The following is a 27,086-nucleotide window of genomic DNA, read 5'->3' on the forward strand; positions in this document are numbered from 1 at the left end:
AAATTTATTATGATTTAAAAAATAAAAAAATGTATAATTACAATATCTGAAAAAACAGGAGCTTGCATGAAATTTGGTAGAGATGATGCACTTGTCATAACTTCGGATGACAAAGTAATATTGCCGCAGTTAATTACAGCTTTTGGATGATTCAAACTCATCAACTTTATCCATTTAGCAGTCCTCACTCCCCAAAACAAAACTTCTAATCTGATTAAAACAAAAATTTGAATTTTTACTTAATACATAGAGTTTACGGTTTATTTACCACAAGGAATTTTTAAATGTACAAATAAAACTCTTTGTAGTTTATATCTAAAGAAAAATAAACGTTGGAATGTTTGTAGCGTAAGAAGAAAGAAATTTACAGATAAAGAATGTGGTTTAGAAGTAAACCAATTAGAAAAAAAAAGAAAAGTCTTCTTAAAACACTAGGCCTCTCCAATGAAATTTACTCAATCGTTCTGAACTATGCTTAACCATCTCGCACTCTTTCTCAATCTTCTCAGAACAAAACAACTAATCGGTCAACTATTCTACTTTCAACTAACTAAATGATGTGCATCGAACACACAATTCTGAGATTTTGTTTATTTCCAAAATCTCCTAGACACTTAAGCCAGTATTTTCTGTGTGTTTTTTTTCTGCAGTATTTATGTTCCAAACATAATTTAGTGCTCTTAATGTAAGTAAGTTTTTGAATAATTCCTTTATTTTTTGGTTTGTCCTTATCCAAAAATCAAGTGTTGAACATATTTAATCCTCTTCTGGTTGCTTCACTATTCATATCTTTCAATCATTCATTCATATCAAACACGTCAAACCTTAGTTTTTGTTCCAACTGCATGCATGCTTTTTAAAATTCTTCAATTCAGACTGTTGTAACAGAAGACTGAGTCATCCAAATATAAGCTAATAAGCTCTGTAATGGATGATCCACTGGGTTCTATTGTCCTACTCGATGACGTTAAAAAAACGACTCTGATTACATGAATAATCTTCTTTTCCTGAACATTGACAAGAGATTCGGTCTTGATTCTAGAACTTTAAAGTTATTTACAAGCATAAAATTAACCTATTGACTTCAATTATTCAGCAAAACTAACATCTTTCATCTAATATCTTATAAAATAAATTATTTTCCGTCCAGTTCATGATACTTATATTAGTTTTAAGATGGTGATCGATAATACGTACCACTATTACGAAGCTCTTATTGGTGCAAAACTCTATCCCATTCAAAAACTTGGAATTCTATGTTTATGTCTCTTGAATGCATGATGACATAAGTAGTTTAAATAATTTTTTTTATCCTTTTACAGTGCTCTGTGATTTTTAAGATCTACTGTGCTCCCCTTACCGGTGCCATGTTCAGATATCTAAGAAATCCTAGATCCAAAAAGGTTCCCAGGGAGAACATGTTTTCCTCCAACAACTAGTAAACTTTCCAGGTGGCTTAATTTTCGATAATAACATCGCCATTCAGTTAGGAAATGTATGGGAGTTACCTCCATCTTCCCATAGAATTTATACGTGCCGTGACGTTCTAAATCTAAGAGCCCTCTGGGACGAAAATGCCCCATGAGAAAACCCATCAGCTTGTAGAATTTATCTCTTCTACTCTGGCCGAGGCAAGACTTAGATCTGTTTTGCTTACAATTGCCCAGATAATTAATTGGCACCTCAAACAGGCTCTGCCGATCTGCTCCTTCTTCAATTTCTGCTGAAGTAAACATTACTTGCAGAAACTTTCAAGCACTTGGAACGGGTTCTCTTACTTGCAGACTCAATTCGTTGTGGTTATTCTTAGATCTTATATCTAATTTTTAATGTAACTACTAATTTTAATGTACAAAAATTTGTTAAAAATATTACCGGTATTTCATAAATTTTGGTTTTATATAATCAGGAATAGATTGCACAATTCTGTATGTGTTTGAATTCGGGTCATCAGATCCCTAAGCAATTCACAATTTATTGGATAATTCCGTTAATAAAATGAGGGTCACATAATTGTATAGTCAATTACCTCTATAAGTTCGAACATGGCTAGAAGTTCACCTTTTTTAAATTTTCCAGAAGATATAGTGAACCATTGCAATGGAGGTGGATAGTTTTTATCCACTTCAGCATTTGTTAAATAAACATAAGGAGTGACAACAAATGTTCCAATTAAATTTGTAAACGATTCTGAAAATAAAGAAACAATAAATAATACCTCAAAAATAATAATAAAAAGTCTTCATTATTTCTTTCTTTCTATAACAATTAAAGAGGTCAAATTTTCTTCGCAACAGATTTTTAGGTAGGTAGGACATCAGTTGGTTGGCTAAAACATGTTTTTCAAGCGGCCCATAAAATTCTGATACTTTTTGAAAGAAGAAAGTATGGGAATTGGGCACATTGTCGATTTAGAGTGTACGCCGGATTGTCGTTTTGTGGTACCCCAGTTTTTACAAAGTCGTTTATGTTTGTCCATCAAACAATATATCAATAAGGTTTAATTTAATTTTCGCTTGAGTAATACCAAGGGTTTAAATTAAGGATTTTTAATAACCAATTTACTTAAACGATTTTTTTAAATTTCGTATTTTTTGTGGGATCAAGTACTATAATTTTTATTTGTAACATTTTCTCCGAAAAATTTGATTACTGGCATCTCATTGCATCTTGGTGTTCGGGCTTCTCACTTTCAGAGTCATTTCAGCGAAATATAAGGTCTTATCACCTACTAAACGTTGATATGGATTTATTGTACCACAAAAGTTCAAAATCTGATGCAAATTGGAAGCACTTTCCTGAATTGATGTTTTAGTTTTTAGCGGTTTTTTTTGTTTTGTTTTTAATAGAATATTATCGTTGTATTTAATAGAATATTTTTTTATGGATTCCAAGTACTAACGTTTCTTTTATGGAAAACTTTTAAATCCAAAAATTTAAGTACCCAATTTTAATGGAGAATTCGCATTACATTATTTTCATTATGTTGCTTCAATAACCTCTGATTAAGCAATTCGACATTTTGGCCTTTATGTGTTCATTAATGAAGAATGGCAGAAAGGTAGGATAAAAAAAGAAGTGTTTTTTTTTCACCTTCATTTGGGTAAGGTCAATCTAAAGGAATTTCTAATTTTATTTTCCTTAAGTAATATTTTTTAAAAAAATAATTCAAAACAATTTTCATTGAACACTTTTGTTATTTAAGTAAGTTACATTATTAAATGCCTATATATTTTTACTTTCTCTAATACTTACTATTATGAAAACCTATTGAGATCTTCCAAATTTTCTATTTTGAATTTTCATCGGAAACATCCGTTTTGAGGTCGCGTGAGTCCCAAAAAGTTGTTTTTTTTTTGTTTTAATTCTGTGTGCGTGAGTGAGCCGTATAAGAAAAACGGAAAAAAAGCCGAAATTTCAAATTTGACAGTTCATCTTCATTTCGAAAACTCTGGATTACAAATTACAGATAGTTTAAATAAACAGAATTATCATAAAATCTCTCCAAGATTGAAACGATAAGGAGCATTGACTAGGTTTTGTTAAAAATTTAATAATCAGAATTACTGACTTCTTTCAAGACAGTCTAAAAAATGTCCGTTATAGTTTCTTTCACAATCTTACTTTTATTTAAACACTACATTTATTCTTTATCTAGGGTAAAGTAAAAAAATAAAGCTACAGCACTAATATAAATTTTATTCGCATTAGAATGTCTAATTGTAGAAGAAAAAGTGTATATACATGAATAAAGAATCAATATTACTATTGCATTATTATTACTGGTTTTCTTACTATAAATTTCTTAAGGTAAATTTTTTTGTAGCTACCACAGGAATTTTTTATATTGTGATTCTGTATTCTGCAAGACATTATTTGAGATGCATATAATCTATGCAATATTACTAAGTTTATCTTTTTTGATAAATGTTTGTATTTGGAAGAATTGTAAGCCAACTTCTGCAAAAAGGAATTATCCTTATGGGCAGTAATTAAATAAATTTTACTGTAAATTGTATTTCTTTTTTGCATAAGAGAAATTCATGTGCGCTTTCAATGGATTTTTATCTATTAAAGGTCCATTTTAGATCTACAAAAATAGTCTAAATAAAATAACGAACCTAGGCGAGAAAAGATAAAAAGAGAGACGTTACTAAATTAGTAATGTCAGTATCAATTCTTCATTATAAATCTGATGTATTGCTTGAGCAAAAACTTACTTGAACCATGACTCCACACTTCTACGACAATTGGTGGCGGTAGCTTTTTTACATATTCCTCATTTAGTACTAATTTTAAGTTATCTATTGCAATTACTTCACTCCAAAAAGGAGACAATGACTTCTCAACAATCTATTGACATTTAGATTATTCGGAAAACAATTTATGTAAACATGTTTTAGTTGATAATAAATTGTACGTTCTATTTTTTACAATACAAACCGAAGTTTTTGCAACTCTGGATGCAATTATTATTTTGACTGAGGTGTTACAGTGACCTTCTTCATCACAAGGCTCTAACTGTGCTTGGTAAATATGTGCTCGGCAAGTCCATGTCTTTTAAAACAAATTGTTGAGGGGTTAGAGGTTTGAACAGTGGAATATACAATGTATTTTGAACATTACACATACTCTCTAAAGAAATTGCTACAAAAACAAAAAATCGAATTTACTTACACTATGTTCTTCATAAATAACTGTTGAAGGAATTTCAGTTTTATGTCCAAAATCTATGTATCCTGGTGGTATATGTTCCATGCAATATCCAAATGATTCATAAGGACTAAACCATAAAAATATGTCAATTTTTCCTTTTACACTCACCTTCTTATTAGCGTCCTAAACCAAAAATAATATTTGTACTTTGAAAGATTATACTTCTATATCGATAAATTTACAAAATATTTTATTTTTTGCGAGCTAATAATTAAGAAAACATTACGTATGATCAAATTTTTGACATCGAGATTTGTATTCAAGGTTTCATCTAGTATTTCTAGGTTTTAAGAAAATTTAGGTCTGTATATGTGTGCGAAACAAAATACACGTGGCAAAATGTGATCTCTACCTCCTTAGCGGGGTCCTTGGTGCCGCATTGTGGTCTTTGTTGACTCGCGTGCAGCGATTCTAGCTATAGCTGGAGCGAGCTATGCAGCGTCGGCAGTCACAGCGAAATTCAGAGCAGCGATTGAGACTGCCAATGAAAGCAATAAGATTAAGGCGCTCCAATGGATTCCAGGGCACTGTGGGCTGTTTAGAAACGAGAGGACGGATGGATTGGCAAAAAGAGGTGCGCAAATGGATCAACCTGAGCAACCAATCTCTATTCATGCTTTTAAAAGGATAAATGCTGCCTGTCTTCGATCAGAAGTGAAGTGCAGACAAAAAGCAAAAGCGGATAGAAAACGGTGGCAAGTGTTGGTTGAACGAGGTGGACGAATTCCACCTAATCTGACAAGAAGGGACGGCGTGGCCTGCTTCAGACTGTACACGGGTCATGATTATTTGCAGGCCCAGCTATAACGCATTGGGTTAGCGGCGGACCCGACCTGCGCTCAGTGTGGAAGAGAGGATATGTTCTCTGAACACTTTGACGTGTGTCCTTCTATCGAAGACATAAGAAATCTTATTCTATCGGACGATGTCTACAGGAAGAAAACATTTGTGTACTGGGAAGCCCGATGTCGGATGGCGGAACTGCCGTGAATTACGGGAGGCGTAGATTAAAAAAAAAAAATTTACCTCCTCGTGATGGACCTCAGTCAACTGTACCCCGAGGGAGAGATCTGGTGCCAGGAAGTTATCTCAATCTGCGGACATCACGCACCCCTACATTTGCCTAAAGAGTCAGGCGCATGCCAGGGTTAGAGAAGTGTATTCCAACCTTATCACACTTCCATCTTTTAATGACGCACAAATTTTGAAAATCTGGAGAGAGCACTACGGGGAGGGATGCATGGGATATCAGGGAGGTTATAATTGACGACAATCTACTTCCATCTCTTCTTAAAATACCCTCGGAATTTTCGTGGGGCAATCTTTAGAACATCTGGGAGGGTAATCTGGATGGAGAGTCCATACGCTTCCTGAAAAGCCAGGTTAAAGAGGAATATACCCTCTCTAGAATCCTTGGAGTAGTTGCTTCAGAATATCTAGGAATAAGAATGTGAGGGAGAGGTAAGTTAGCTCCAGGAGGCAGATACTCCTGCAGCTAGCTCTCCTTGAACCGGCAGAGCTGTAGGGTTTCATGGGGAAATAAGTAGTTAGGAGCATAATAAATTTAATTAAAGGTCGCAGTGCAGAATAACACAGGGACAAAATTGCAGGGAGCTGAAAATTTATATTCGATTGAGGCTTACGAGGAGCACAACTGTATTAACACCACTCATTCTATCTTAAATGAAAGGACATTTTTTGAGATTTCTCCTTAGTAGTTTCTTAGTTTTCTCTAAACATATGTACATGCGTTACGTATACACAGATCTAGTAATTTTTCTTTAATTTGTCACCTAAAAGGTGACAATTCAGTATATTGTACAATTTTATAAACGGTATAATGTTAACATGAATTAAATAGGTTTCTAAAATGAAGTTTAAAGAAAAGTATAAGTTAGCACCTTGTGTATTGTAATTGCCGTGTGATTATTCACACCACATATTTAATTATTACTATTATTACACCTGCAATTCTTTTGTTTTAAATTAAGATTCAAGAAATTGAGATTTATTAAGAAAAATAAATTAAGAAAAAACCTGTCTCATACTGGTTATTGAAAGTGAAACCAAGTCTTGATACAGAATCTAGTTGCATTATTGCATTCGTTCAGATTTTCCATTTTTATTTTTCACAGGTTATCAATCTTAAGGTCCCCGAACCACGATCCTTCCTACCTATGTACGTGCTCTTTCCGAGAACTTCAGGAAAATAAGGTCATTGAACCCCTTTAAACAACATCTTGTTCCAAAAATGCATCATAAAAACAAATTTTGAAGATACTAATTCAATGTCTTAGATGAAGGTTGCAGTTTTTGTGCTCCAATACTATTTTATTAACACGCTTATTGCGGCGAGGATGAACTATTCATATTGACAAAAATGGTGGACGCTACGCTAGCTTATTTGGATAGCGAACCCCCTTATTGTTCAATTAATGGTAAGAAATCAATTGTAATTGTTTCGAAAAGTAAACGTGAAGTATTATCGATAACAAATGAAATAACAAAGAAAGATGTCGGAGTAAATTTCCCGTACAAAAGAGCGGGATTACCTGGTAAATGAATGCCCTTATCGGATCAGCTAAGAGGTCAGATTTCTGGAAACTCTTTTCACTTCACGTGTGAGAAAAATTGTAATGATTTTTGTCTAGTTTGCTGACGCTGATCACAAGACTTATGCCGCTGTAGACTGACGATATTTCAATCTACAATTACAAATACTGATCCTATCTTCGCCTATGAAATAATTTAAAAAGAAAATAAATCGTTCTAAATCGAAAATATTTTACTACTTTTAAAAATATTGGATATTACATCTATAACAAATAAAATATTGTCAAGCCTTTATTATTTCACGATTTTACTAATTTATTAAGATTTGAAGTTGGGCGGTAACAGCCTCAGTGTAGAGTTTTTTCATTGATTTAATGAAAAAATTCTGAAAATTCCTTAAAACAATTGGAGGAACATCAACATTTGAAGAGCCGGTCACCGAAAAATGTTTTTTCGTTACAGACCACACTATCCATCACTGAACTGTGAGCTGCAAGAAGTTCATAGAAGAGAAAATCTAAGGGCTGGTAAATAGATTAGAGCCCGTGAATTACGCGTTGGAATCCAGCAAATGGTAATCACTGAGTAAATTCCATCCCCTTATTGTTATCCACGATTGTCAGTAACGCAAACTCAAGTAATCTTTCAATCTCAAGTCTGAAAAATTAATCCTTTTTTCTGTCGTGTTTCATTATAACTCCTAAACCGAACGTTACTACTATACTTACTAATTGATTGATGCACCCCTTTAATCTAAGAAACGAAATTAATTTTTTTTTTTTTATGGCTTATAGTGAGAAAGCTTGCACAGTAAAACATGCTTTCTACTTTACTTAGTGGCAATCAACATTTTACAGATTTTTATAATCAGTAATAATATTCGACAATGACTAAGCTAGAATGATTAGGCACTTTTGAAAACACAAACTAATTATTCTCAAGAAAAATATATATCTATATGCATTATTCATTAACTTCAAATAGAATTTTAAATTTCAATTATATACAATATACCCAGGAATTTATGTACCGCAATAATAATTCTTCAATTATTACTTTTATTTATTTATTTTTTTAAGTTTAGCAGACATCTTAAAGGAAATTAAGAAGAAATAAGCATTTACAATATTTACTCAAATAATTTTTAGGTACACAATGAATTTTTTAGAAATACAGAAAAAACTTATTCAATTATATTACTTTAGGGTGATAGACCTCTTAAGGAAAGGCAATCATAAGTAAAACTGCGAACATAAACGTGAAATCTTCTAATAAATAACTACTTTGTCAACAGTCTTTATCCTTTCTTGTAAATTTCACACATATATCCTTAACTATAAATGTTTTTTTACAATAAAATACAAAAATTTTACTTCTAGATTTACAGTTCATCTAATTCCCTAATTTCCCATAGTTGCATAAAATACGCACATACAAAAATTGATACAAAAAATATGGTGATATTGACGTGAAATTTAGAGAATAAATGGAATAATAGCTCTCCTTCCTTTTGGATATGAGGTAAATTCTTTCAAATAATTTCGATGTTTACCTAAAGCCCAAACAGACATTTGATACAATCCTGCTAAAGCAAATAAACCTGCAGGGAGACACTGAGTCATAATAGTAAATGACATCCACGACATGAATTCATATGTATAGTTAGGACAAGATACATAATTAAACAAAAACGTGAATGGATTGCCGTCTGGCATTGGAATACAACGTCTCTTGGTTCCAGGAGGGCGAAGATTTCTTAGGGCAACATGTATACTTAAATTTCCAACTTCACTCAACAAGAATCCAATTAGCCCACCATAAACTTGCAGAGTGTTAGGTGACGTGAATAAAGGATGGTTAACATGATAAGCCACATAGGCTGTGAAAATCCAATAGTAGGAGCAATTCTTGAATAAATTAAAGAGTGGCATGGTGGAATGAGAGAAACGATGAACAAATATAGTTTCCAAAAGCCTTTTAGCGTAGTGGAATGTCCAACAAGCCGCTGCTATGTGAGCTGTAGTACTTACTTCTGCAGTGGATCCCGCAACACCATAAAATATCCATGGTCTTCGATAAACATAAAGATATATTACCAATGGGCCAGCATACTCAGCAAGGAAAACTGTTGACCATCCTATTTGTGGTCCTAAATCTTTTAGATACAACCTCGAACCATTCTTGAGGCCCAAATTTTGCAATGTTTCTTCATCTTTTAAGTTTTTACCTTTGGTTTCTAACCTTATAGCCTGTCTCTCTGGATAGAGTTTGCCCCTTTTTTTATGAATATAAGCTTTAACATCACTGATTGTTGAAGAAGGCGTAATATCAATTGTACACAGAGAATTAGAACCCGAACAGTTAATAATTTCAATTTGCATGTTGAATAAAGTATGAAGCACTCAGTATTTACTCACGGACAATTGCTAGTCTTTTCACTGCACTAAGTTACTTAATATAACCTTAGATGTACCTCCTAAACTCTAGAATCATTCTAAGCAATGCAGCCATAACTTGCATTCAAATTAATCTCACTAAAATATCACAAATTTATTTGCTAAATAATAAAAAAAGTGATTGTTAAACATTTATATTAATCAAAAAACCCAAGTTAAAATTATGGAAAATAAATAAATAGATAAAAATCTTAATTTCTCTCCCCCCCGTACACTTTTTTAACATTTTTACAAAGATTACAACCATTGCTTATAAAAGAATATTGCAGTGCTCTAATACAGCATTTTTCATTCAAATTAAACTTTTTATTTATGTTAAACTTTTTTAGTTCAGGTTTTTTTTTATCAGGTATTAACTCTTAAAAGAGGCGTACCCAAAAATTTTGTTCACGAGAGATTTTGGTTTAGAACTAAAAGGACCTCAACTCGTATTTACAGTAAAAGAAAAGCTCAGTAGCTCCCCCAACAAAGAGCTAGAATAAGGCAAATAGTCGTAATGGTTAGAGGATGAAACTCTCAGGCCACAGACAAAAAAGTTCATTATTAGCTTAAGTTGGCTACAGCATTTCTTCACAAGCCTGGAAAGCCATTTAGACGATCGAAGCCCCTTCTAGGGCAGAATAGGCACTTACACTTCATAACCATTTTCGACCACTACTTTCAAACACTGAAATTTCTTTCAGCTAACATATCTACCTTATTACAGACTTTTCTCACTCACTGAACTAATTTGCACCACTATATAAACTTTTAAAAATTCTTTTCTTTCGCTCTTTCTTTGACTAACGTTTTATTAGTAGAAAGTAGACCATTTTTCTGCATGCTGGTCTTTATTTGAACGAATTTGATTTCTCATTATTTGTAATAATTTTTCTCTAACTAATAAATATGCGAAATTGTACTAACTTTATGTTTGTGTTTTTTTAAGAGAAGTAAAGTAGAAAATTAACAGATGAGAATAAAATACAAATACTGTAACTATAGCCCATAGAATTTTTATTTTTATTAATATAAGCATTCTTTTATATGTAAATAAAGGATATACATTTTTTTTCACACCTTACATAGTAGTACTTAATGCGAAGATTTTTTTTCTTTCAATTTGTCTTGATCCAGTCCTGACTGAATATAGAGTTAAGAGGCTAGGGAAAAAGAACTTTACTCTTTCTGAAGTTACAATTCTGTTAAATAGTGGAGGGATGGAAGCGTTTATCTATTTATTTTATTTCAAATTGCCGCTTATGAGTAACGGATTTCTTTCTGATAGCTGGATATAACAGATAAATAAATATTTATTGCAAATTAGGAGAGATGTAAGTTTTATTTGAACTTTGCCTACTACTATTTTGTCAGATATGTAAATACACCAGCAACACTAGGCTGACAGTAATTTACCGAGCCGAAAATGCTTTTTGTTGTTGTAAAATTATTAATGACTTTAAACCAAATTAAACAAATTAAAAAGGTAGGGTAAAATACAAAAAAATAAGAAATCATGATTTTTTTTTACTACGATCAAACACCAAACTTTTCTAAAATCTTAGTTCCTTGAATTATTAAAAAAATAATAATACATAAGATTTACTTTCAAACAAATATGAAATATCCTTTCTAATTACGATAAATTAAAATTTGTTTGCAAAAGAATATATATGTATAAAAAAATAATTACATTGAAAAATAAATGTTGAATTATTCCACAATGCACTCCTTTTTCCTCAGGATCTGGTGAAAAAAGAACATCTCTTGCTGGGATTCTTATATAAGATAAAGCTTTATTTAGATGTCTAAGGACAATAATAATATAAGGAAACGAATCTTGAGGCTAAAAATACAATTTTATTCATAAATAAAGGGATTCAAACAAAAGTAGTATTAGTTTTAAACGGGTTTCCAAAAATACTTACATCTTCAATTACGCTCTCGAGATTTTTAAAAATCTTAATAGCTTTTATAAATTTACAATGAAAGGGCATAGTTTCATGAAGAGCATCAATGGTGTCTATAGAATCTCTCTGCAAGCAGAATTTTTTTTATATATATAATATATGTATTAAAGAAGTTTTTGTATATATGTATTTATATATACAAAGTACATGACATACTAATATCGTCTGTATCATTCTTATTCTCTCTTTATCTAATATCGTTGGACCAGGATATGAGGTTTTTATAAATTCAGTACTTTCTTTTTTAAATATTGAAAAAGCTTTATGCAATAAGAAATCTGCTTGTGACGGTGATTTTTCAGATTTTGAATGGGCGTTAACCAAGTTCCTTCTCTACAAACAAAAAATTGTGGAAGTAAATTCGAAATGACTGATAGTGAAAAAAGGAGTCATAAAAACAACAAAATTACAAATTGTCTATAAATGCAATGTAATTTGTTAGATAAAAACAATCTGTTTCTATTATCTGGAAGCTTCTTCTTTACGAATAGAACTTTCTTTGAACTTGAGATTTCTACAGCGTTGTATTGATTATCCATTGAGACAACTCTCAGATCTGAATTAAAGCTTGAACTTTCTAAAAATTGAAATGACTATTTAATATTTATTATTGTCTAATAATGAAATATATATCATTAATAAAAATACCTTTGTTTATTGAATTCGTTACATCCTCACCAAAAGAAAGTTCACAATTTAAAAATCTATTATTTGTACTTCTTTTTTCAAGCATTGAAATATCGTAAATTATGCCATAAACTACAAATTCTTCTAGTCTCCAATACATATTCTATCAGAACAAAATTAATCAGAACTAACTGAATTAAGGTTTTAGTCATTCAACTAATTAGGTTTTACTTGCTTCTAATATTTCTGGAGTTTTCATTCTCTTTACCCCTAATAATTTGTCTTTCTCGTGAAGTGCTAATGCTGTTTTTGTTTCTATAGAGATTAAAATTGATCCGACGTAATTGTAAGGTGGTTCGTAAAAGTTTAAATGAGCAGGACCAAAAGTTGGTAGAAAACCTGAAATGTAATACCATTTCTTAGAGCCGAAAGTTTATACTGAAGCTTAATGAGTACAAGTACGATAACCAATTCATGCAAATGTAATTCATGCTAATCATTAAAAAAAAAAATGCTCAATCTAGTTTGAAAGGAGAATGAAAGCAAGAGGCCTGAGGGGCTTTGGATAACGTAGCTACCACTGGTCTATTTCTTGGATAACATAGCAACGATCGGTCTATTTCTAACAAAGTACACTTTAGGAAAGGTCTGCCTTTCAAATTACTACCCTTTCATTTCATTTCAGTTTATTACTTTTCCATATTTTTATCCTACATCCATAACGCTCGTATTTCTTTCTCTAACTGAACAACCTCTACTAAAATGTTTCTCTCTTCAAACCTCCCACGGCCATCAATCATTTAAAACAACTATTCATTTGCTATTTCTGATTGACTTTCCGATAAATAAGCGGCTAACTGATTTGTATTTTTAATGTTTCCTCTAGTCATCAAAGTGCTGTTCATTTTTTTGATAAACATCCTATTTTTATTATTTAAGGTTCATCCGATTTTAGCGGTCTTCCACAGCACTATACTCTAAATAGAGGCGCAGAAATAGGTGTGAAAAGAGAGTAGAATAATGGCGAATGTGTATGGTTCATCGAAATGGATTTACGAGAAAGAAGGTTTAAGAGGGTTCATCATTAAGGCTTTCTCCAAAATGGTTCCATGATATTTGTACCTTTACAATGTCAAAAAATATAAGTAATAAATTATTTTATAAATTAGAATATAATATGTTTTATGAAAATAATCACCCTTAGAGTCAAGCTTGTGGTAGTAGAAATGCCGAACATTCTTCTATCAAAGGTGAAACAAGTTCTTATTGAGACGAAGAATATATATATATGAAAATGTCTGGAGAAAAAGTACTTTTTTCCCCCCTTTAGAATTTTCTAGTTCCTAAACAATTAAATTTCTATTTCATATACCTCTGACTGTGGGATCTGAAATGTCTGATAAATTTATGTATAGTGAACAATAAAAATGCTTTGATAAATGTAGCTCAATTCTAAGGCGATTGTAAAGAGGAGGAAATTTCTCTGTAAAAACTATTTCTTCATTCCATACAGGAGTACTGGTAGCACCACTTCTGGGTGATGTATTTGCCTAAAACAATCAGTAGACAATTTTTGTATTTTTCTGATTGCCAATTGAATTATTTACCCAAGATTGTTTTAGTTAGTAAATATTAGATACCGATAAACCAGCAAAATATACACGGACAAATTTTTTCAGCTTCTTTTTTTCCTTCAATGTAATATGTTCAGTGAATAATCCCATGCCAGAATGAATACGAACAATATATCGGGCACTCAATTTTCCACCTCCTTGGTGTTCAGGAATAAAATATTGCCTGCAATATTGTACATTATATTTATGTCTGCTGAGTTCAATAAAGAAGACTTTAATAAATATAGAAATAAATAGAAAACTTTTAGCTTTGAATGGGAGTCATGATCAAAAGCATCTCAAATTGCTAATATTGTATATTACGTTTGCAGAACTACGAGATCGTAATTTTTTTTCCCTCTGCCATGTTCCTGGCGTTTAGGTAATCAACAAACATTCTTAGAGTAGAGAAAAGAAAAATATTCTTGTAGGTACTTAGTTTTCATACAATCCAAATTTAGGTTTCAGGTGTAAACACTTTCCAATCATTGTTTTTATTTTCATTATTATTTCCCCCTTTTTATTTTATTTTTTTTACTTGTTTTAACTTGTCAACTTATTTTTTAAAGTTGACTCAATCTTCCCTCTCATGTTTTGAGTACTGTAATGAATTATAATATTTTTAACATTTCTACTGTTACTTATAGAATGTTATTAAAATTTGTATGAAAAAATGAAAATATTTGCACTGTATTTAATGTTATTTTGTTAATATGCGTTATTTTGCAGAAGTATGTAATGCTTTGATAATTTTCTAATTTCTAATTTTATCATTAATATTGTTATTTTTGTTTAAGCAAACCACTTTGATACAAAAAGCTTTATGTAATCTTTTATAGGAAATAATTAAATAACTAAAATAACTAATTTAATTTCTAAATAAACAAAAAAAGTAGCTTTAATCAGCAAATCCAGAAACTTACCTTTCAACTATCTCTTTTTTTAGTCTGGGCCTTAAAGGGGTTCTAAATGATTCTTCAGGTGCTATAATTCCAATGTCACATTTTAAATATCCTTTAATTTTACCAGTTGGATCATCTGGATCTGTGAGTACGATCCATTTTTGAAAAATATGATGGTCTTCCAAATAATTTAAAACAACAGATAAGTGCATTGTCTTTCCTACTTTTTAAATTTTAAAAAATTGTTTATTTTTTTTCTTTAAATACCTGGCTGAATCCAAATTGTTGCAAGATCAAATCGAGCACTTCCTAAAATTTTCTTCTTTTTCAGACCATGTTTTGGTTGGAAAAGCTGTCCAATATTAATCGAATTATTTATAACTTTTTTTTTAAAAAAATTAAATAAAGAAATATAATTACCGTGATTATGAGGAGTAGTTCTAGCAATTCGAATAAGGTTCCGTGAAAATCAAACACAAAATACTATGGAAAATGTTGAAAATATAAAATTAGTTATTTAATTATTTTTTACTGGAAAAAAGGAAGAACAACTAATGAAACTTATGCCTACTCCATGCTGGTGCTGTAGGAGAAAGTATTTCGTTCTTTAACATTTTCATAATTGAATTGTCACTTGAATTGAAGGCGTTTGAGATCCCTCAATATTTATACAGATTACATGTTGATGCTGAACAAGATTTGCAAAACAAGACTTGCGAAAGCTTAAACATTTAACGTTGTAAATGAGGGTCCAAATGAGTGGACTGGCATCTTCAAAAAATGAAATAAAAATTCTTAGAATGCATCCAGTTTTTGTCAAAATTTGACAAACAGATACTTTCTTAACATTTTCTCTTAAATCAATTTTTTTTTTTTTTTTTACTTCAAGTACATTTGAACTACCCGCTTTTCGCGACCTCACGAACTATTAAGGGAAAATTGGTCTTTGTCTTTTGCACGAAAGAATTTTCCAAAAAAAATATTTTTTGACAGTTTAGGAGTAAGTTAACATTGTGTAATTTCCCGTGTAAGGGGTATATTGAAATTACTGTAAGATTCTACTACCTGTCAATCTTAAGGCGAATGAATAAATAAGTTATGTAATATACAATTTTGAAGAAAATTAGAAGAGCGAATTAATTACCTCCATTAATTATTCATAGTATATCTTTTTTGTAAGCAGTTCCCATTTTTCTAAAGTTTGTTAATTTATTTATTAAAAATTAATCGACTTAAAAAATGCATTTTCTGATTTATTAAGTGGTTTCATAAATAAAACAAAATACCTCATTGTAATAAGGTCGCTCGGAACTGTCTTTAACTTTAGTATATCTTTTTTCTTGACCAAGTTGAACAGAAACTCTTGATACCATGTTTTCAATCGCTAAATTGCTGGCTTCAATAATATTCACTGCAATGTTATAAAAATAAGCATTTAGCTCTTCTTTTTCGAAAAATTCTTCAATTGACTGGTTCATTTCAAGTTTTATATTTTTACTATTAAATATCTGACTATTAAACGTACAATCAATGGATGGATTTTCAACATATCTATATCACTATCCATAGAAACGCGTTGTTAATCATTTCACGAAATTTTACTTTATACACTATTGTGTTTTTTGTTAAGTGAATAGTTTCTTAATTACTGTTCTAAAATAATTTTGTTTATTAGAAGCACGTGCTTGAGAATTATATTTGAATTTAGCGCTATAATGTCTGCATTTATTCTATCAAAACCCTAAGTACAATACTTAAAAGTGAATAAATGAGCAAGAGCTGAATGTTAATTTAATGTATTATAGAAAAAAATAATATTCCTAACATATTTATTTATCTACGCTTATAAATATTATTTTTAGTTGAATAACTTAATTTAATCACTAACAAACTTTGTCGTGTTTTTGCCGGTAAGCGGTTAAGGTTAAGTGTATAACCTGACTACTGACAAGACGAAGTAAATCTGTGCATTAATCGTTTGCCATTTATAATTTTATTTGTCTTCTTTTAGAATTATATGGATTTTTCTTTATTATAATGATGGATATAAGACCGAATCACACGATATACATAAACAACCTAAATGAAAAGATTAAAAAAGAAGGTATAATTTTTTAAAACATTCATATTTGTTTTTGTTTGTTTATATCGCTTACTGTATATTAATTTCTTTTAGAATTGAAAAAGTCTCTGTACGCAATATTTTCGCAGTTTGGTCAGATATTAGACATAGTAGCACTGAAAACATTGAAAATGAGGGGTCAAGCATTTGTTATATTCAAGGAAATTGCAAGTGCAACAAATGCTCTTCGTTCGATGCAAGGATTTCCTTTTTATGAAAAACCTATGGTAATTTTTACATTTATCTTATTTATTATGATGTTATCTATTTTGATATATCTATATCTATGATGGTATTTTTCTCATTTTATTTTACTAACCACGTTCTTGCCCAACAGTGCTTACTTCTTATTTGATAATCCCTTTTTTATACATTTATAAAGTTTCGCATATCATGTTTCCACATCTGCTTTTGCTCTTTCGCTTTATCAACGTCTCTGAAAATATTGTGTGTTAAGTATATCTTTCACTTCCTTTTCCTTTCAACTTTGCCTCAAACCTTTTTGTACTTAAACCTTGTACATTCTAAGCAGCAATCCGTTTCGAAAATAGTAGTTCCGTCCATATTTTTTATTTTGAGAGTGTGAAGCAGAGTTGCTTTTTCTAGACAAGTCGTCTTTCTGGCAGGCTAAGGAATCCCACTCGATTATCTGATATTCCCCTTACCTCTTTGGCGTTGGCTTTTTCAGGAGTACCTCTGGCGGTGAAAGCCATTTTAGATCTCCACGTCATTGATTTTTGGCAGTAATTTTAAACAAAGAAGACAAAATACCCAGACTTTTTATCTTCTTACTTTATATGTAGAAACTTTTAGCTTAATATTTACGAGTAACTTGAAGAGTAAATGGAAGAGAACTCATACATTTCAATTAAAGTTTGAGCTGAGATTCTTGCTTTTGGGATCAAAAAATTGTCTGAACTGTAGATTTTATTTAACTTCAAAGTTTAAAAGAAAAAATATAATCTAAACTACAGCTTTAGTCCAAAATTTAATTAAATCTGAAATCTAATGGAAAAATAATGAATTAAACCTGTTTGCAATGCGATACACAAAACCTAAACCTAAGGAATACAGCACAATTTGCAAGCCGCCACACTAGCATGAGATCAGTTTGTAAATGGTGTGTGTGGCATTGCCTCAAGCACAATGATTTGGAGATTAACTCGCCCTCTAAATTCCTTTGATAATTTCATACGGTTCTGAATTCTGTAAATTGGTTATTAACGGATATTCTTTTGTCCACAGAAAATAGCCTACAGCAAGACTGATTCCGATGTAATAGCGAAATTAAAAGGAACATTTCAAGAGAGGCCTAAAAAAACTAGAAGGCCAAATCCTTCTGATGAACCTGTAGAATCTAAAAAAGCTAAGAGAAAAGCAGCGAAAGAACAGGCCAGAAATATGCAGCAACAAAATGCAATGACCAACAGAAATCCATCAATGCATCCAAGTAAGGAAACATATTTTTTAGATAAGTTAGAGGATTTCTTACCTTCGTCCACCACCTAAGGCTCGCAATAATAATTAATAACCTTCGGATCTAAGGAGTAGTTGATCTTAGATCTTCAAGGTAATGACCTTGATATAATCTTTACTCTCTAAGACTTCGTAAAAAGTACAAAGGTACTTGTGGAAGCCAGAGTTGATCAAGTAGACAGAAATCCCAGAACTTCTTTCTGCTGTTGGAAGTGAAGAAATTAAGAAAATTTCACGCAACTTTGAATGAGTGTGTTAGGAAAATTTTGTGTCCGCTTTTACTCCTTTCCATCAATTTGAAATCCGTGGGAGTTGACGTCTTAATTTTTCAAAAACCCATACTCTCTGTCATTATTATTTTTTTAAGAGCTCAAATTCTGATTTTCGGACATTTCGAAAATAATTTTCAGCCCATCAAAGTTATTTTCTTTTAGTTAAAAAGTATAGTGAATAACATTTTAAATATCTAGAAGAACGCTGCAATCTGACACAGAGTTAGAATCTATGTCACACGAAGTTCTGGAATTTCGACAGTCGAGAGTATTTTTCGTATTTTTTGATTCGAGACTGGTGCCCTTAGGCATAGGACCAGAATACAGGTTGGGGCTGTCTCCTACCCGATGGAAAACCACCTTTTTATATCCAATCTTACTACTAATTCGCTTTAAACTTACTAGAATCATTGCAGTACAATTTTTAATTCCGCCCAAAGAGTTTATAAACTTGTCTCTCGGAATTACATCTCCTCCATAAATGTTAGTCTGCTTGGTACAGAGCCCTCGCTATCCCAAAAGATGGCGTTTCAGACTGAACACTCTTCAATCTCACACTGGCTTTATGTGAGGCGCTCAGCGCAATAGTGGCCCAACCCCACTGAAATACTTATTGGGGAAAGTACGTATGAATGTTTGATGAAAATCTGTACTTATTTATGGCAGTGATTTTTCAAGTAAATTCCAAAACTTTATCATTCATTGCAGTGTAGTACCTAATTTTCACTCATGCATTAAATTGGTACATTAAAACAAACAATTCTTGCTAGTACATGTGGGTAGGGCTACTAATGCAATATCAGATTTCAGTTGATTTGGGAAAATATGTGGGATAGGCTTATATGCTATAAATCCGGTAATATGATTCTTAAGAAGATAATACGTTATATTCTTTATGAATACTTTTCACATCCTATCCACTTCCTTCTTCTTCATCAGAACTTCCCAGTAATAAACCAGTGTCTTCTGTTACTGCACTTCTTTTCAGTTAGTGATATTCTTTTTCAAAATTAACATTACTAAATTCCACTGACTCATTGTTTGAGTATTTATAAAACATCACATAAGGTTTTATGCTTGAAAAATGAATCCACTGCATGTTGAGCCATTCTACTTTGTAACACCACAGATAGTAGCGTGGACCAGCAAGGAACCAGATCGTAAGCACAATAAAAAAAACAGGTTAACAATGACTAGGCATTTAACGTAAATAATTATATTGACCAAACAAAAAAAGAAAAAAATACAAAAGAAATACGCAACAGAAGGATCCTTCACCTAATGGTCTTATGATAAACAATAACTAAAAATACTTCTTAAAACATACAAAATAATAGTAACTAATTGTCTTCCCATTCGGGTTACGAATTAACTCAAGCTTGTTAGTCACTCCCGACAGCTCCTGCTAGGTTAGGGGGGAACTTTATCTCACAAGAGTACCTGGGGGCGGTGCGGTACGGCCACCTGCTTCCGCCGATGGGTCTCCGGGGTCGTAGCTCGGTTGCTCAGGCTTCAGTACCGTTTTTCGTTAGAACCACAGAGGCGGGTCGGGCAGTAAAAAGTAGGTCGCTCGGTCTAAGTTCTTTATCTCACTCGTCACCAGGCGCTCTCTCTCCAATACTGCTGCGTTCGGCTCCCCTCTCTCTCACTGCCTCTTTGTTAATTTCTTTTCCGTCCCCGGTGGCCGCAGCACCTTACAGCCCTTCGAGCTCGTAGTTCCCCCCCGCTATTACTTGACGCAACGTCACAACTTTATACTTTTCAGAATTTACTTTCCTATTTGTGATGTTGTCTTCCAAACGCTTTGATGACTTGAAGTTTGCAGAGTCATTTTAATGATCTTGAATGGATTTTTCTTCCTCGCATTCTTAATAACAACTACTCAGTCGTCTGGTATGAAAATGTTTTTGTGGTATTGTTTTTGTTGCTCAATTAAGCCAAAGTCTTGGTCACACACAAGGTACGAGTGCCCAGATAAGAGAAATTTATGGTGAATTTCTTTCACTGTAAACTCATTTGATACTACTATATAGTTGCAAATAGCAGCCATTTTATTGTTTCTACATTTTATTGTTTCTCGTATTCTGGCCTCCACATTGATCAGTGTACATTATAAGTTTGCTTGCCTTTATATAGTGCAAGGGGCAAGTCCCTATTTCTTGAGGACCCCTTGAAGTCTTCGATTCATCCCAGACATACATACATACATCCTGGTTATTGAGGTTGTGAATCCCTGGACAATATGTCCAGAGCAGTCTTCTATAATAGCACACACCCACAGAGAGAACTGGTGTAGGCAAAGTTTTCATTAGATCAAACGCTATAACTGTAACATCATTTTCTGGTTTGCTACTTCAGCATCGGCCTTCATTCCAGCTCTGGCGGACTCAGCATTTCTTAAATGCAGTTCTTTTTGAACTTTGCAATCCTCTAGTTGGCTTCCAGATGCTGTGATTTTTGTCAGTGCACTTTCCATGTCGTCTGTTGAGTAGACTGAGAAGGATGGTTGGGCCAATATTACACTCATAGATTAGCATTTGGAGAATGCAAACATGTTGTTATCTCAGTTTTCACATTTTTGTGAGGTGGGCCACTATTGCGCTGTGCGCCTCATATGCCTTCTGTCCTCAAATAGTCTTTCAAATTACAATTCGATACTAATGTTTATTTTCGTTATTATTTTTTTTAATTGAGTTTTGTTATTTTCACTTATGCTATAAATCAATTATGTACATGTACCTATAACAAAAGTAAATTAAACCATAAGTAATCTCTTTTTTATTCAGCAATGGGAGCAACAGTACCAGAACAGCCTCCTAATCAAATATTATTCCTTACAAATCTGCCTGATGAGACAAATGAAATGATGTTGTCCATGCTGTTTAATCAGTAAGTATCCCATTTTATCAATTTGAAATTATAACTGTTTTGCCTCAATTCAAAATTAAGAACATTTAATAATTTTTTTTTGGTAGTTATTTAAAATACAAACTATTATTTCAGATTCCCTGGTTTCAAAGAAGTTCGTTTAGTTCCAAATCGGCATGATATTGCTTTTGTTGAATTTGAGAATGAACATCAATCTGCCGAAGCCAAATTGTCTCTTAACGGTTTTAAAATCACTCCAACTCATGCAATGAAAATATCATTTGCAAAGAAGTAGATTGAAGAATTTTTTTTTTTTTTAATTTTATGTATTGTGGATAACTGGAAAACATACATAATGTTTGATTACCTACTTTTATTTTTATAGATTTCTATAAATTGTAAATTACACTATTTCTTCAAATTTTCTTACTTTTTTTGTCGTTAGGTAGCAATATTTTCTTCCGAATATTGGCTCTGTACTTTTATTATTGATCTGTAAACAAGACGTGAGATTTTTTATTTATTGTATGCCACTATTAATTTTGATCGAGTGATTTCATAAATGTATTTTTTTTTTTAAATATAATTTTCTTTTAGCATTACTTTATTGATAAAGCTCAATAAAAAACTTGAATTTATTTTAAAGCTAATTATCATTTATTTATTTAATTAGTAACTGAAAAGGTTTTTCTTTCATTTTACAACTGTAAAATAATCTTTAAATAAACCGACTAACCTGCAACGTGTATATTATATATACATATATATATATATATATAAAATATAATATATACAGAGTGTTCAGCATAAGACTACCGTTACTTCGGGAGGCGATTCTGGGCATCATTTGCAACAAAAAATTCTATATAAACTATGGCTCGATTCGGCTCCGTTTTATATTATCCAAATTATCTTCTAGTATTTTGTACTTCAGATATTTAAATGAGAAATGATTTTTATGTATTATGTATATATTAATGTCTATTACATGCGTATTTACATTCATACAAAGTGATATCAACTTTTTCTAAAACAAATTGAACAAAATATCTCTTTTAATAAATGTGCAAGAAGTCTTAATTAATTTGCCTCTTTTCCTGCATTTTCATTTAGTTCAATGAAAATATATTTCCAGAACGATTGATAAACATTACCTCTCATATGGGTAGTGCTCCAGTGCTGATTTTTTGTTTTTCAATTTTCTTGCAATGGTTTCTTAATCTTGAACTTTGTTAAATCATTTAACTATCTAGTAACTTTGAAAATATATTCCTGGAGCCTCCGAATATTCTTTTAGAAAAGTTTTAACAATGGGTATGTGTTACTGATATTTTTGAGTTAAAGTGTAATAACACAAAGAGCTGGCGCTGATTAATGCTGAGAACTAGTGAACATGATGACATTGTAATTAGACAAAAGGAAGAAGAAATTTTGTCAATTTGAGTCATAATTTTTTATGTTGTAAACCAAGCTTTCGAGTGAGTAAGCTCAGGAGTAGGTCATCTTAGGGCTTATGCGATTCACGATTATTTCTACATTGTTTTGTTTAAAGCCTTCTGTCCTAAATGTTCAGGTAGCAGCGCTATGTTTAGAGTAATTTTCTTCACACGCATAATATAATTTGTTTATCTCATCGAAAAATATATTTTGTAAACCGTTGTGCCAAGGAATTATTTGTAATCAGAGACGTTTACGCGAGCATCTAACTCTAAGATTATATACTATGGATTATATAACTCTAAAATTATAAGATTAAGTTATATCATTATATACTATAAAATTATTTAAAATAATACTAATATTTTGTTTTAAAGATGGTAGTGTGCTAGAAAAAGGGCTTGTCCCTTCTAGAGCTAGTTAATTACCATAACTAGGATTTGGGAAGATTGTAGATAACGATAACCCTTCCTCCAAAACTCAGAAAGACTGCCTTACTTTGATGATGACATTGCAATCAGTTAAAAGATGTGTTTTGTATAAGATGTAGTATTATCTCATTCTGATCTTACGAAATTGGTAGAACCAGTCAGACATAAGGTTGAGACACTCAGTTGTCGCCATTGAACAATATCCTTTTTTTTTTAGTTTGTGCATCTATTTCGTCCATAAGTCAGTTACATACATTGGCTAAGTGGACCAATCTATTTATGTACTTTCATTAATGATCTCTCTAAAAGTAAACTTAAAACTAGCTACCACCTCTTTTATATATAATTTGATTTACTAGGTTTTTATTTTCTTTGAAACACCATTATCATTAATATTTGAATGTTATTAATGATAATTATGATTGGTGGAATATTATTTTGGATTTTTGGAAAAAAAATAAAAAGTTATATGTTACCCACTTACACAGATTTACATATTTTTTAACATATAAAAGTCATGCCAATTTTTTCTTCAAGGTGGGTTTTACATCCAACTACTAAATTAGGTGTCGTAGAAGGATGCGACTTAGTAAACATACTTTACCATTGAATTTACTTAGTAACCATTGAATAAAATCCAAGGCTTAGACCGAGCCACCCTTACTGCAATATACAGGGTGTTCATTTTAAGACGGCTCAAATGCATTTCATGCTTAAACCGTTGATCTGAGCAAAAAATGGTAGAGGAAACATTTGTTGCCCGTCACTCTAGTTTCAGAATATGTGACTTGATTTTAGATTCCTGCCCGCATACGCGGCTGACGCGCGACCAAAAGTAAGGGTTCGCAGTTGACCCCCATTTTCGTATACACAGTTTTTAAAACGTTATGAAAGAAACCGGAAACCGCAATTCGATATCTTCAAAATTAAAGGTGCTAGGCCATTTCAAAATCTGGTATTTATTAATTTTATTTCAATTTTTTAACTTGTTATCAAAGAGAAAGGAGACCACGCGATAGGTCATTTTTATGTATTTTTTCATCCCCTTTCTAATAAAAATATTGCCAAGGCAGTAAAGCTAGTATTTTTCTTAATATCGGGAAATAAGTCGTTTTCCGAGAGATTTTTTCTAAGAAAAATCAAATGTTAAGAGCTTTAGATGTTCTCAAGCATACATAAAATGACTAAAAATTAATTTTACATATGTTACAAACAAGAAGGTTTAATAATTATTTGTTAATTTTGGGAGAGATGCATTTAATTACGAAAAACAATGGAAACCTCCTGCCACATATTTAAGTGATCAATATCTTTCATATAAAGGATCAAACTTATTCCTTAATTTATCAAACAATGCACTTTACTCAACTTGTGAAGCATGTACTGTGCCTTCAAAGGTGCCTCCTCTGGCTCGCAAGCCAGGTTAGCCTGGAGGTTATCAACTACTCTCTGTATCCGAGAGATTTCTTAGAAAAATCCCTCGGAAAACGACTTATTTCCCGATATTAAGAAAAATACTAGCTTTACTGCCTTGGCAATATTTTTATTAGAAAGGGGATGAAAAATACATAAAACTGACCTATCGCGTGGTCTTCTTTCTCTTTGATAACAAGTTAAAAAATTGAAATAAGATTAATAAATACCAGATTTTGAAATGGCCTAGCACCTTTAATTTTGAAGATATCGAATTGCGGTTTCCGGTTTCTTTCATAACTTTTTATACTCTTTAAAACTGTGTATATGAAAATGGGGGTCAACTGCAAACCCTTACTTTTGGTCGCGCGTCAGCCGCGTATGCGGGCAGGAATCTAAAATCAAGTCACATATTCTGAGACTAGAGGTGACGGGCAACAAATTTTTCCTCTACCATTTTTTGCTCAGATCAACGGTTTAAGCGTGAAATGCATTTGAGCGTCTTAAAATGAACACCCTGTATATGCAGGTCTCGCCTCTAACCGCTCGGGTACTGTGGCACTTTTTTTTAAATATAAGTATTTTTATAAAATTTTTCATTTTCAACAAATTTCCATATCGTTAAAATTCCAAAATAATATTCAAGCAAACTTATTTTTTCACTTACCATCACCACTAATTATTCAATAAAGATCATTCACATCTTTGGAATGAAAAATTAGATGATTGGTACCGTTAATTTATCAAGAAAATCTTTGTTCAAGCTGAAGTTATGAAATTCTTTAATGCCTCCAATGCTCAATGCCCCTGTGTAATTCACTTAAGTAATTACATGCGTCCTGATAAATATACACACCCAAATATTTGCACTCATTCTAATAAATTCGTACGTACAAAGGGAGACACTCATCCTAAAAATACTTCTGCACCAATAAAAAGTTGTCACTCTAGTAAAATAAAATAATGTTGTTAACATACCTACAGCTAGTGAAGTGCGGTGCTCTGCGCACCCCGTCAAGCTTAAATCATAAAGCGATTAAATTTTAATATTTAAGTAATTGGGTCTTATATTTGAAACTTGGACCCACGTGTATGCTACACTACTGGACAATTCTATTCTATCTCAATTTACTTGTAGGTTGCCACATTCCTAAGAAGAAATTTTACAGTGATATTTGACAGATTTTTTTTTTATTTGCTTCCTTACTGGCTTTAATAAGCGTTAAGATTTTAAATAAAAGGGGCTATTGAAATATTCATTCATACTGTTTTTGCCTAGTATTACCCTTTAAAAAAAATAAAAAAAATTGAATTTCATAATAGCTAAAGTTGAAACCTTTATGTTGAAGTACTTTTTTTCCCACTGGGTTACTGAAAATGTGGCAAAATGGATACCACTTCAAATTTCTATTCATAGATGAACTTCATAAGACCCGGTGAGAATGAAAGTGGCGTGTCCATTTTTTATTGAAATCAAGGTAACGACAGTTTTATATTCTACAACAGCTGTTTTGTATAGATTGACATTGCAATAAGTTCTTAGTGCACTTATTGGCCATCAGGAGAAGCCCAAAGTTTTAGTACTTAATCAAAAGCTCATAATGTTGAGAATGACAGTGGAGTAAGTCCACCAGATTGTTTGTTTCTTTGACTGTTTTCTTGGTCCAGTTTTATTGTCGTGTGGTGTTAATTAGAAAATTGTTATATGGTTTTAGTTAACTAAAAATTAAAAATAAGCCTTAGTGTTGGTGTTATTAGTTAAATTATAATTTGGATTGTTTTTTTTTTTGCTTTATTTACTTTCACAACTGCAATATATTTCTGCAATAAGTGAAGCTGATACATACAACATGGTAATAGATATTGAAGTTAGTCACATTTTTGCATTTTCTAAAATAATTTAAAATCCCATTACATTCTAATATGCAACAAAAAATTTGATTCTATGTAATATTAATAAAAACTAAGGTAATAAAGCTATTTTTATTATCTGCATTTTTTTACAGAGCAAAACACAAAACTCATTTTATCACAAAACTGCTCAAAATGGACTTACGCCACTTTCATTCTCACCGGGTCATAAGAATAAAATGGTGCGACAATTTGCAAAATAATTATTGCCTACAATTTTATATTTGGATGAGTCACCCATTAATATGTTTGGTAATTCTAGAATACTATGGCACGACTTTATAGTTCTTTTTAATCGCTTGTATTCTTTTAAATTTGAAGATTTTTTAAGCGTTACTTA

The 27,086-nt window shown here is 31.7% G+C and overlaps 4 protein-coding genes across 13 annotated transcripts in view; 2 read left to right on the forward strand and 2 right to left on the reverse strand.

Annotated features, from left to right (window-relative positions):
* Positions 1-16,481, reverse strand: part of LOC141449658 (otoferlin-like) — a 40,927-nt gene extending 24,446 nt beyond the window's left edge. For 5 of the 7 annotated variants that reach the window (XM_074119289.1, XM_074119286.1, XM_074119290.1 and 2 more), the window contains exons 1-18: positions 16,103-16,313; positions 15,237-15,299; positions 15,084-15,168; positions 14,838-14,994; positions 13,942-14,098; positions 13,674-13,851; positions 12,537-12,700; positions 12,323-12,464; positions 12,085-12,251; positions 11,831-12,007; positions 11,633-11,740; positions 11,398-11,550; positions 4,678-4,839; positions 4,444-4,557; positions 4,221-4,353; positions 2,030-2,190; positions 1,876-1,958; positions 42-210 (exon numbers count right to left, since the gene is read on the reverse strand). In XM_074119289.1, the coding sequence (XP_073975390.1) occupies positions 42-210; positions 1,876-1,958; positions 2,030-2,190; positions 4,221-4,353; positions 4,444-4,557; positions 4,678-4,839; positions 11,398-11,550; positions 11,633-11,740; positions 11,831-12,007; positions 12,085-12,251; positions 12,323-12,464; positions 12,537-12,700; positions 13,674-13,851; positions 13,942-14,098; positions 14,838-14,994; positions 15,084-15,168; positions 15,237-15,299; positions 16,103-16,294 (2,565 nt within the window). In that variant the 5' untranslated portion in view covers positions 16,295-16,313. Of the gene's footprint in view, positions 1-41; positions 211-1,875; positions 1,959-2,029; positions 2,191-4,220; positions 4,354-4,443; positions 4,558-4,677; positions 4,840-11,397; positions 11,551-11,632; positions 11,741-11,830; positions 12,008-12,084; positions 12,252-12,322; positions 12,465-12,536; positions 12,701-13,673; positions 13,852-13,941; positions 14,099-14,837; positions 14,995-15,083; positions 15,169-15,236; positions 15,300-16,102; positions 16,314-16,341 lie in introns of those variants that run through there. The other 2 variants (XM_074119288.1, XM_074119287.1) reach the window with 2 other exon arrangements.
* Positions 8,383-9,737, reverse strand: Sc2 (trans-2,3-enoyl-CoA reductase Sc2). Its single transcript, XM_074119310.1, has one exon. It carries the CDS (start codon positions 9,648-9,650, stop codon positions 8,745-8,747), a length of 906 nt encoding a protein of 301 aa, XP_073975411.1. The 5' UTR covers positions 9,651-9,737; the 3' UTR covers positions 8,383-8,744.
* A 106-nt stretch (positions 16,482-16,587) lies between the features above and the next one.
* Positions 16,588-23,180, forward strand: snf (U1 small nuclear ribonucleoprotein A snf). Its single transcript, XM_074119311.1, has 6 exons — positions 16,588-16,726; positions 16,828-16,920; positions 16,993-17,165; positions 18,184-18,388; positions 21,473-21,575; positions 21,690-23,180. Exons 2-6 carry the CDS (start codon positions 16,854-16,856, stop codon positions 21,847-21,849), a joined length of 708 nt encoding a protein of 235 aa, XP_073975412.1. The 5' UTR covers positions 16,588-16,726; positions 16,828-16,853; the 3' UTR covers positions 21,850-23,180.
* A 3,206-nt stretch (positions 23,181-26,386) lies between these two features.
* Positions 26,387-27,086, forward strand: part of LOC141449667 (uncharacterized) — a 43,468-nt gene continuing 42,768 nt past the window's right edge. Inside the window, exons 1-2 of one of the 4 annotated variants that reach the window (XM_074119315.1) lie at positions 26,387-26,703; positions 26,842-26,928. In XM_074119315.1, the coding sequence (XP_073975416.1) occupies positions 26,686-26,703; positions 26,842-26,928 (105 nt within the window). In that variant the 5' untranslated portion in view covers positions 26,387-26,685. Of the gene's footprint in view, positions 26,704-26,841; positions 26,999-27,086 lie in introns of those variants that run through there. The other 3 variants (XM_074119316.1, XM_074119319.1, XM_074119314.1) reach the window with 3 other exon arrangements.

This window comes from Rhodnius prolixus, unplaced genomic scaffold (genome assembly GCF_049639745.1).
Source record: "Rhodnius prolixus isolate KJV_2025 unplaced genomic scaffold, Rpr scaffold_2, whole genome shotgun sequence".
In the NCBI taxonomy this organism is placed as follows: Eukaryota; Metazoa; Arthropoda; class Insecta; order Hemiptera; family Reduviidae; genus Rhodnius; species Rhodnius prolixus.

What these genes read in the sequence shown, in the direction of transcription:
- Sc2 (XM_074119310.1), bottom strand. Translation starts at nt 9,650, where the DNA reads ATGCAAATTGAAATTATTAACTGTTCGGGTTCTAATTCTCTGTGTACA.
- snf (XM_074119311.1), top strand. Translation starts at nt 16,854, where the DNA reads ATGATGGATATAAGACCGAATCACACGATATACATAAACAACCTAAAT. An exon ending in CTTTTTATGAAAAACCTATG is followed by an intron (nt 17,166 to 18,183) that starts GTAATTTTTACA and finishes TTTTGTCCACAG; the next exon opens with AAAATAGCCTACAGCAAGAC. An exon ending in TTGTCCATGCTGTTTAATCA is followed by an intron (nt 21,576 to 21,689) that starts GTAAGTATCCCA and finishes CTATTATTTCAG; the next exon opens with ATTCCCTGGTTTCAAAGAAG.